This window comes from Lepidochelys olivacea (assembly GCF_965140295.1).
Source record: "Lepidochelys olivacea isolate rLepOli2 genome assembly, chromosome: 9".
Classification (NCBI taxonomy): Eukaryota; Metazoa; Chordata; order Testudines; family Cheloniidae; genus Lepidochelys; species Lepidochelys olivacea.
Genome location: NC_140419.1, coordinates 79,946,131 through 79,956,645, shown reverse-complemented (window position 1 = coordinate 79,956,645; position 10,515 = coordinate 79,946,131). Strand labels below are relative to the sequence as shown.

The following is a 10,515-nucleotide window of genomic DNA, read 5'->3' as shown; positions in this document are numbered from 1 at the left end:
ATAATCTTCACACTTCAGTTTCATCTTACTTATAAACTCTAATATGTGTCATCTTCCTCCTCTGCTCTGCCAACTATGCCAGCCAGCCTTCATCACCTATTAGTCCTTTTTTCTCACAAACACTTTCATGCTGCTCTTAACGCTTCGCAGGAGCATCTCATGAAATCTGTCCCTGACCCTCCTTCAGATCCCTTCTAAAAACTCCGCTTTGCTGGGATGTCCACAAAGCACTCCAGGACAGCTAGCAGTGGGCATGCTGTGACTACTGCCTGTTTTACTCAACATGGCAGATTTACTGCTACCTTGTCCTTTCCCCTGCTTGTTTGCTGAGTCTCTCATCATAGGCCTGGACTGTAAACTCTTTGGGGGTGATGGCTTTTTTCCTTAATTACTGTGTGCAGGGTCTCTAGCACAGAGGGGCTTGACCCTTGGCCGGGGCTCTACCATATCATCGATAATATAATAACAACTACAACTATAACCCCCCTTGCCATTTGGGGCAGGGGGCTTTTGAGAAGCAGCATCCACAGACAGACAGCAGCACAGAGTTAATCCCTGGGAAAGTGAAACTGCACCTGCCTGCCTAACCTGTGTGCTTGGGGCGGGGGAAGCAGGGGAAAAGAAGAGGAGGAATTAGAAGGTTACAAACCTGAACTGGCACGTCTACATGACCGACTCCATAGCCAGAATAGTCTCTCTGGCTAGGGTCGTCTTGACATGTGCACTTCCCCCAAGCATTGGGCCGGTTTGGGCTAAGGGCACCCTCTGCCCAGGATCGGGATGGGGCGGGGGTGTGTGTGTGTGAGTCGGTTTTGCTTCTTTCCCGGGAGAGAATAAAAACAAATCAGTTTTCCTCACTGAGCCCTGTCTTCGGTTGGCCCCGTTCAGGTTCTTACTCCGTGCTCGGCAGCCACCGGGGGAGCCCCGAGAGGCAGAGCGCTTTGGGTCCGCGAAAGGACGGGGCTTGGCGGTGCGTAGCGCGGGGCGGTGGGAGAGAGGGAGGCAGGGCATTGCAAACACCCGCTCCAGCCAGTCTGCAACTCTGCAGTTGTCGCGTTCCCCCCACCCCGGCCGTCTGTGGGGCTGTAAAATCCACCTCAGTGGCAAGTCGCCAGGGAGAGGGCGACCCCCACTGGCTATCGCACGTGCAGCGAGTCATCCAGCCTGCTGCATATAACCGGGAAAGCGGGGACCACTCAGCCCCAGTCAATGCCCGCCGCTTCCAGTGCGGAGCGGAGGGATGCTTGCAAGGACTGATAGAAGCGGGAAGGGCTGCACTGGCCCCTGGGATCGGGGGGCTTCTCCAGGGCAGACATTGCATCCAAGAAGCAGTGTGGGAGACTGAAATGTGACCGACTAATGGAGTATGTGAAAAAGCAAGGGAGCAAATTGCGGGGGCAGTTTGTGGGAAAGAAGCAGAAAAGCCCCCAAAGGAGCGAAGCAGCCCAGCTGGAGGTAGAAACCCGGAGCTCCTAAACCCGGAGACGAAGTGACCGAGACTTGGCCTTGCTTGCCGCGGTTAAACAAGCCCCGGGGTTCTCGCCCCGGCTCCCATCTCCGGACTGCCCTGCCTAGCAGAGGAGGGGGCCGGAGGGGAATCGCTCCGCTCCACGGGAACTTCGCCGCTGCTTCGAAGCCATGAGCAGCCACGTGTGGTTCCCCTTGCAGTACATCTCCAAACCCTACCGCCGGGCACAGGACCGCAATGGCTCCGACTTCTTCTCCGCCCTCTACGGCTTCCCCAACCGATCCTCCTTCTTCCACGGCGACTTGGACCTGGACGACATGGGGGACTTCGACAGGGGCACCCGGTACGAAGGGGAGTCCCAGAGCCGGACGGTCAAGGCGCTGCTCATCGCGGCCTATTCGGTGATCATCGGCATCTCGCTCTTCGGCAATATCCTGGTCTGCCACGTGGTGATCAAGAACAGGAGGATGCATTCGGCCACTAGCCTCTTCATTGTCAACCTGGCCATCGCGGACATCATGATCACTCTCCTGAACACGCCGTTCACGCTGGTAAGCAGCGCGGCACCCGCCCCAGCTCCCCGGGGCTCACTGCCTGGGGGAGCAACTCTGCCTTGGCCGCTGCCCCCTGCCGCCCCGCCGGCCCCTTCCCCCTCTCGCGGTGGGAACACGCTGCCCGCTCCAGCGCTGCCACGGGAGAGAGCCACAGAGAGGTTTATAGCGAGGTGGTCGGAAGGTAACTTCGGAGACTTAACGTGGAAAGCGAGTCCTAGTCCTGCCCCATATCCGTTACTGTTAGGTTTGCAAAATGCCCGTGTGTGTGTGTGTGTGTGTGTGAGAGAGAGAGAGAGATTGTGTGTCAGGGCTCTGGGAGGGGTGTGTGAATTGTGTTTGTGATGGGGGGGGGGCAGGAGCGGGTATGCAATCAGTGCCTGAACAGAGCGTGCTTCTTTTTCTTTCGGCTCTCCCTCACCTTCTGTATTGTAAAGGACATAAAACAAGTATCCCTGCTTTGCCTGCTCAAGTAGGGACCAGGCTTAGCTCCTCCACCTCGTCCCTCTCCCTGTGCCTCACAGGAATCTGTCCACCTCGTCCTGCCTCACAGTCTCCCCCCTCTCTCTCCTGCTGGAGCGAGCCGGGCTTGGCAGTCGCTGCATCCCAAGAGGAGTGCATAAGGCTGTGGAGCGTGAGCCCGACTTTCTTGCAGGATTCAGGGGGAGACAGAGGTGTCTTACTCCTATTATTCATCTAGGGATGAAGAAGAGGGGAAGGCTTTGCACGGGGAAGTACACTCAGTTTCCTGTGTAAACTGAATAAGCAGCGTCTGTCCTTGTTAAGGTCCCTAAGAAACAGGTTAATTTCAGAGGGAACGGGTGGGTTTGTGCTGAATCAGGGCCACTTCACACAGACTGTATAGGCTTCCCATGCTGTGGGGAATATGACCCCTGAACTCCTGGGTTTGGTGTGGTTACATTTATTAGTTCTGGGATTAGATTAGATTTGTTTTCATAATGAGATGTGGAAAGAAAAGAATAGAAGGAGAGGGAAGGGTTAAAGTCCCACCTAGTCCACTGCATGCTAATGCATAATTTTCCCTTCTATATATTCTGGAAGGCTTTGTCTAGGCTTCTTTAAATATCCCACATAATAAAAGGTTTCAGAGTAGCAGCCGTGCTAGTCTGTGTATTCGCAAAAAGAAATGGAGTACTAGTAGCACCTTAGAGACTAACCAATTTATTTGAGCATAAGCTTTCGTGAGCTACAGCTCAATGCATGAAGTGAGCTGTAGCTCATGAAAGCTTATGCTCAAATAAATTGGTTAGTCTCTAAGGTGCCACTAGTACTCCATTTCTTTCCACATAATAAAGCTTCCCCCATTTCCCCTGAGAGACTTTCACAGTCTAGTAATCTCACTATCAAAAAAACTTCCCCAATGTTCAGTCTGAATTTACCTTTTCTTACTTTCATCCTAGTTGTCCTACGTTTTTTTAAAGTGTAAACTCTGTAGGGGAACAATGGTGCCTTTTTCATGTTTGTACAGCACCTAGCACATTTGGGACATTGCTGGAAACAAGTAATAATTATAATTACCCTCCCCCACAAAAAAAATCCTTACATTGACTTTGCACCCGGCTTGAAGCAGCATAGGATTGTTATAGTGTGACTGGCACAAGTTGTTGCTCAAACACCAAGGCCTGGTCTACACTGGGAGGAAGGGGGCGGAATCGATCTAAATTACGCAACTTCAGCTACGTGAATAACGTAGCTGAAGTCAACGTACTTAGACCTACTCACCGCAGTGTCTTCACTACGGTGAGTCAACTGCTGCCGCTGCACTGTCAACTCTGCCTGCGCCTCTCACGGTGGTGGAGAACAGGAGTCGACAGGAGAGCTTTCAGGGGTCGATTTATCACATCTAGACTAGACGTGATAAATCAACCCCCGCTGAATCGATCACTGCCCGCTGATCCGGTGGATAGTATAGACATACCCCGACAAACAAAACCTCATTGGGAATAATAGGAGGCTTCATGCACTACTTTCCATGACAGTTTATGACGCCATGAGACCATTTTCAAAATATCTACATTCCACTGATGTCAATGTGATTAGCCATAGCATCCACATGCTCCATAAAATAATCCACAATAAGAAATGCAATGTTAAAATCAGTGAGGAAGGTAGTTAGTGTTATAGTGTTATCTGCTTTATCAGCTGAGAGGGCCCAGTTCTCCTCTTGATTACAATAGTATAACTCCAGTGACTTCACACATGTATCAACAGCATGGCTCCCGCTCACGCAGGGCTGTGACAGATTTGTTTGTTTGCTATTGCTACACGCTCCTTCTGATCCCCTTGTGGCCTCAGTTTACCCTTCTGCAAAACTGGGAATGGTATATTAACAAAAACTTTATAAATATATTAACTATTTAATTCTCACAATAACCCTGGAAGGCAAGTTTTATTATCCTCATTTTGCATTCACCATCTGATTTTACTGATGATACCTATTGTTTTAATCTACATTTGACATGGCCTGTGTGTTCAAATATTGTTTGTTCTTCAGGTGCGATTTGTAAGCAGTACCTGGGTCTTCGGAAAGCTGATGTGTCACATAAGCCGGTTTGTCCAGTACTGTTCTGTCCATGTTTCTGCCCTTACCCTGGCAGCCATTGCACTGGATCGACACCAGGTATGCATCACATAACCTAAATTTAAACTCTAGCAAATGTAAGGATACCTTAACAGGTTAAATACTGGTTGTTTTCTCTAAAGCCCAGCACCTGGCACCCTGTGATTTCATGAACATCTTTTATTTTAAAAAAAAAAAAAGTTCTAGGCATTAAGGTTGTGGAGAAAGGCTTGAAAACATGACCCAAGGGTGACCTGAAGGATCAAAACCCAGAAAGCAAATAAAAATATAAAAATAATTTAAAAAATAATTAAAAAAAAATTTGCATGCTCTTTAAGCCACTCATGACATTTTGTTGCCCAACTAATGATTTTTGGGTGTGTGGAGTTGGCAACATGCAGAACTGTACCATTTTCCTGTACATTCAGCAGAAGTTGGACCCATTTTTTCCCTTACAAAGTTGTTCCCTGCAAATACTGAAAGGAAAAAAGACCTCTACAGTTTTGTTGCATCAGACATCATCAGTTCAAACCTACTCCTTTCCATGGATGATAATATAATTTAGCATTTGACTGAATCCAGACTATTGTTTCTGACCCTAAATATTGTGCATTAGGACATTAAATTGCACAAGAGTGCACTCGGGTGTGGGTTGCCATTGTTTCTAGAACAGTTGGAATTAATATTAACAGCTATAACTGAAAAAGGAAATTCACTTGACAAATGTTACAGTTAGACGAAGTTCCAAAAGAATAACGGACCCCGCTAAGTGCTCAGATTGTCAGTCGTGTATGCCAGCTGCTGTGAGAAAATGAAAGCAATTTCTGGAAAATTGTTTTGTTTTTTTTAAACTGCTAATTTTTAATAAATTTCCCCCTTAGATCACCAGAAGTTCCAGCACTATAACACTTAAGAGCAAAGATTTGCATTTCACAAGAAAAAGGTTTTGAAATCCCATATTTTACATATTGCATGATCAAAGATTGCAAATGGTTGGGGAAATAAGAACCAGAGCCTTAGTCTGACTGCCGAGCTTTGCTAGCAATTCATACATATTAGTTTAACTAAGGGAGAACATGATAACTTCCTCTAATATTGGCAGGATTTAAGTAGCTCAGGAGTGAAACTGTTTAACAATAGTCCAGTAGGATATATCTAGGAGTAAGGATGCAACTGAGCAAGGAAAAGTCATTTACTGAAATGAGTTTATTTTCTAATCCTAGGATGTATCAGAGTGTGGAGCAGATGCTCAAAAGAAGTGATAGGAGCTCTATTATCACTTGAGACTTTGATAATTGAAAAAGCACTCAAGAAAATAGTGGAGGGAAGAAACCTTCATTAGCAAAGAGATGGTTGGGATGATTTAAATAGGCGTTTTTCATTGTCGGTGGTCAACATAATAATCTATGAATTGTGTTGATCAAAGGTCATCACTGCTGGTCTCTGAAGCTGTGTTTGTGGGTAGCACAGAGTGTGTGTTTCTCGGCGTTGCAAGCTATTGTTCTAGTAACTTGTATTTATATAGAACTTTATATTTCCAGGCACTGTACACCCTAAATATCTTTCTCCAAAGCCCTGTGAAGCAGGTATCATCATCCCTGCTTCACAGATGGCGAAAAATGAGGCCCAGAGAAGTGAAGTGACTTGCTCTAGAGCCCAGATGGAATCAATGTCAGAGCTGGGATTATTTACAACCCTGCGCTCAGTCCACAAGATCAGGCCTCCTCAGCTGTGGAAGGCTTGCATCAGTTTTGCTTTCCAGGTCTTTACACAATGCAAAGCTATAATAGCATTTGAAAGAATAGCAGTCAGGGTGACATTTAGACCATGATTCTTGTGAGCTTCCTTCAGCAGCAAAAGCAATGAGCAGGAGGGTGGAAAATAAAGCAGCTGTTCCCCCCCCCCCCTCTCTCACACACACACACACACACATCACTAATTTGTGCCACACCATCGCCAACACAGACTGGGGCTAAACACAGCTCTGATGTAAATGAAGTAGGCTTCAATGGGCCAGACACTAAAATTGGTCCCCACAGTCATCAAATCAGCAAAAATCTTTTTCACATCAACTGAATGCCAATGTGGGCATCATTATTACATGACCAAGTTACATTACCATCACTTACAACTAAAGCCTGATCTGTTCCCATAGTAATTGGTGCTGACTTGGTGCTGTTGTCTTGGTGAACATGTTTGCTAGCTGCTTCTAAATTCAGCAACAGAGGTGTGAGGGAAGTGTCCAGTTGCTGATGCGGTACATTGGTTTTCAGAAATAATCTATGTTTTTGAACAGCTAGTCCTGTTATCAGTTCAGAAGGGTTCAAATGGAGTCTTTTTAAAGCCTGCTATGAGAAGATTTAACATGCTCTGAACTATTTGTCCTCCTTAGGTTATAATGCACCCTTTGAAACCCCGGATGTCAATTGCTAAAGGAGGAATTTGCATCATTATAATCTGGGTTATGGCCAGCTGCTTTTCCCTTCCCCATGCCATCTACCAGAATCTAGCAAGATTTTATATTGGGTAAGATGTATAAACAGGGTGTTTTTTTAAGGAACTCCCTCAATTTAACAGACATAAATTATAAACATACACATTTATTTTCTTCTGTTAGTAAAAACTAGCTGAAAATTGACAACGGGAAAACTTTTAGTTCAAGCAGCATACCTCTACTTTGAGTTTCTCTCCAAAGTTCAATGAAAATCAAAGGAGTCACTTTTATCTTTATTTTCTCAAGTTGCAGTGGGGGAGATTTAGGTTGGATATTAGGAAAAACTTTTTCACTAGGAGGGTGGTGAAACACTGGAATGCGTTACCTAGGGAGGTGGTGGAATCTCCTTCCTTAGAAGTGTTTAAGGTCAGGCTTGACAAAGCCCTGGCTGGGGTGATTGAATTGGGGATCGGTCCTGCTTTGAGCAGGGGGTTGGACTAGATGACCTCCTGAGGTCCCTTCCAACCCTGATATTCTATGATTCTATTAGTCAGGTTCCACCTTTATTTTCTCAGTGCAGCAGACACTGCAGAGGGAGGATCATTTTAACTATTTCCATTAGAATTGACAGATGTAAATTGGAATAGGGTTTTTGTTTATTTCTGTGAAGCTTTAATAAAAGTTTGGGGTTTTTCTTTTTTTTTAAAAAAAAAGTAAATAAAATCTACATTTTGGGCCAAATTTGAGTTGAAGTTATTCACTTAAAGAGGCACTAATCCACATAACTGAATGAATTCCTCTATCTATCACAGTGGTTCTCAAACTTTTGTACTGGTGTCCCCTTTCACATAGCAAGCCTCTGAGTGCAACTCCCCTCTATAAATTAAAAGCACTTATTAATATATTTAACACCATTATAAATGCTGGAGGCAAAGCGGGGTTTGGGGTGGAGGCTGACAGCTTGCGACCCCCCATGTAATAACCTCGTGACCCCTGAGGGGTCCCGACCCCCAGTTTGAGAACCCCATATATATCATATGTGCCCAGCTATCCTCTAGGTATTTTATAAGGGGCCTATCTCCTTTGTACTACATGCTTATGATTGTGGAAATGATGGGTTTTCTCCTTTTGTGCTCCAGGAACCGAACTATACGAATGGTCTGTCTCCCCAGCTTCCCTCCTCCTGCTGATCTCTTCTGGAAGTACCTGGACTTGACTACTTTTGTACTCTTGTATGTCCTGCCCTTGCTTGTGATCTCCATCACATATACAATGGTAGCCAAGAAGCTCTGGCTAAGGAATGCCATTGGAGACGTCACCATGGAGCAATACTTTGCCCATCAGCGGAAGAAGAAGATGACACTGAAGATGTTGATGGTGGTGGTGGTGGTTTTTGCTGTCTGCTGGTTCCCACTGAACTGCTACTTGCTGCTTATCTCCAGCAAGGCCATCCACAGCAACAATGCTCTGTACTTTGCTTTCCACTGGTTCGCCATGAGCAGCACCTGCTACAACCCCTTCATTTACTGCTGGCTCAATGAGAGCTTCCGCTCTGAGCTCAAGTCCCTGTTGTGTGTGTGCCGGAGAAAGAATGCAGCCCAGAGCCACGCACTGCAGTCCATCTCTCCTCCTTTCAGGCACGCCTGGGCTGAGAATTGTCATTATAAAAGGGGCAGCTGCTCTCAGAAAGCAAGAACATCTTCCCAAAGAAACTCTGCAAAGACAGACATATCCAGTGTCCAGCCAATTGTGACAGGGAGCTAAGCCACTGAACTGATAGTCAATGGAGCTCCCTGCGTCCTGAATCTAGAAAATTCTAGATATTAATTTATTTGTATTAAATTACAATCACAATCAGGAGCAACTCCACAGACTGGGTAATGGGATATAGAGCCTTTAAACTTAGGAGAAAGATCACCTAATTACTACTATATATACTTTGGGGTGACAGTTTATTTTATGGAGAAAATGAACAAACTAAATTGATTTAATACTTTTGATTTATTAATAATTTATTCAAGACTGATTTGTAACTTTTACAACCACTTTTGGATTTGTGACCCAGGGACTTTGCCTGTAGGCACATCCAGTATATTATGTTTGTCACTCAAAAAGTAATCTTAAATCAAGACAATCGATTATTCTGAACTGCTTTGTGCAGTGTTTATTCCTTCACCACAGACAATAGTGCTTCTCAATATCATTTAAGATGATCTTAAAAATCAAATGAGAACACAAGCTAGGTGTATACAAAATACACCGAGAATAAAACAAATACAGTTCCTTTGGTCATAAAGATTATTAGTAGCTGCAACAAAATACAAATGAAAATTTATCTTGCAATCTCTGATCAAGCAAAATTGTCTCTGGTGAGGTAATTTACAAGAATTAAGGAACTGATGAAACTGACTCCTATCTATAGTCGCACACAGTTTAATATGTGCTCTCAAGATTAAACACATGCAAATAAGACTTCTGAGTCTCAGTCGAGTACAGGACTTATATCAAAACGTAAAAGGAAATTGTTTGAGGATTTCTCAGTTTTTCTACTATGCCAGGTTTTTCTATTCTCCACACATACAAATATAATTTTTTGTTCAAAAGTTCATAGCATATTTCATTCCATGAGGCCTTTCATACCTACAACCACTAAGTCGCCTATTTGACTCTAATACAGGTTAGTAGTGAGGCAAAGTCATTGCCTTTCAACAGCTCTTCACTGGCCTATGTGAAATGAGCTGGTGATCTCAGTAAAATTCCCAGTGGACAGGTGTCCACAACACAGAGTTTACCACCGCAATTGGCAATCTTGTCAGTCAACGGAGAGCCCAGGGACTGAAAGGGCTATGGAGTCTAAACTCTCTCTCTCTCTCTCTCTCACCCTTCTAGATTATGGTTGAAGTGCTTTTACCAAGGTGTCTGTGAAGAATATGGAGGAATTTACATTTCTGTTATCCAATTTGTACCTGCTCTTTGGACAAATATCAGACTTTACAGACTCCAGGACTATATCAATTTAGCACTTCTCACCTCTATCAATTTGCTAAGGAAACCAATATTGTGGTTTATTATTGTCACTAATTGGGGTTTTTCCTAAATCAGATTAAAATTATTTACAGGTATAGATTTAGTATTTTGATTTTTATAAAGGCACTTCAAAGGTGTATCTGAACTATTCATAGCTTGGCTAGTAAACTTCAGAGCTATGGTGGGCCTTTGACTGTCTGTCATCCAAATGTCAATTTCCACAATTATCAGAGGGGTAGCCGTGGTAGTCTGGATCTGTGAAAGTGGCAAAGAGTCCTGTGGCACCTTATAGACAAACAGACATATTGGAGCATAAGCTTTCGTGGGTGAATACCCACTTCTTCAGATGCATGTAGTGGAAATTTCCAGAGGCAGGTATAAATATGCAAGCAAGAATCAGGCTAGAGATAACAAGGTTAGTTCAATCAGGGAGGATGAGGCCCCTTCTAGCAGT

At 44.7% G+C, this 10,515-nt stretch overlaps 1 protein-coding gene across 1 annotated transcript; it reads left to right on the top strand.

The window, feature by feature from the left end:
* Window positions 1-583: 583 nt before the first annotated feature.
* Window positions 584-8,871, top strand: LOC311525866 (G-protein coupled receptor 83-like). The gene is made up of 4 exons (XM_084638266.1): window positions 584-2,019; window positions 4,535-4,660; window positions 6,993-7,126; window positions 8,174-8,871. The coding sequence occupies exons 1-4, from the start codon at window positions 1,639-1,641 to the stop codon at window positions 8,796-8,798; spliced, it is 1,266 nt and encodes a 421-aa protein (XP_084494392.1). The 5' UTR covers window positions 584-1,638; the 3' UTR covers window positions 8,799-8,871.
* The last annotated feature ends 1,644 nt before the right edge of the window (window positions 8,872-10,515 follow it).

Coding starts and splice junctions, on each gene's coding strand:
- LOC311525866 (XM_084638266.1), top strand. CDS start 1,639: ATGAGCAGCCACGTGTGGTTCCCCTTGCAGTACATCTCCAAACCCTAC. Junction 2,020..4,534: donor TGAACACGCCGTTCACGCTG/GTAAGCAGCGCG, acceptor TTTGTTCTTCAG/GTGCGATTTGTAAGCAGTAC. Junction 4,661..6,992: donor TTGCACTGGATCGACACCAG/GTATGCATCACA, acceptor TGTCCTCCTTAG/GTTATAATGCACCCTTTGAA.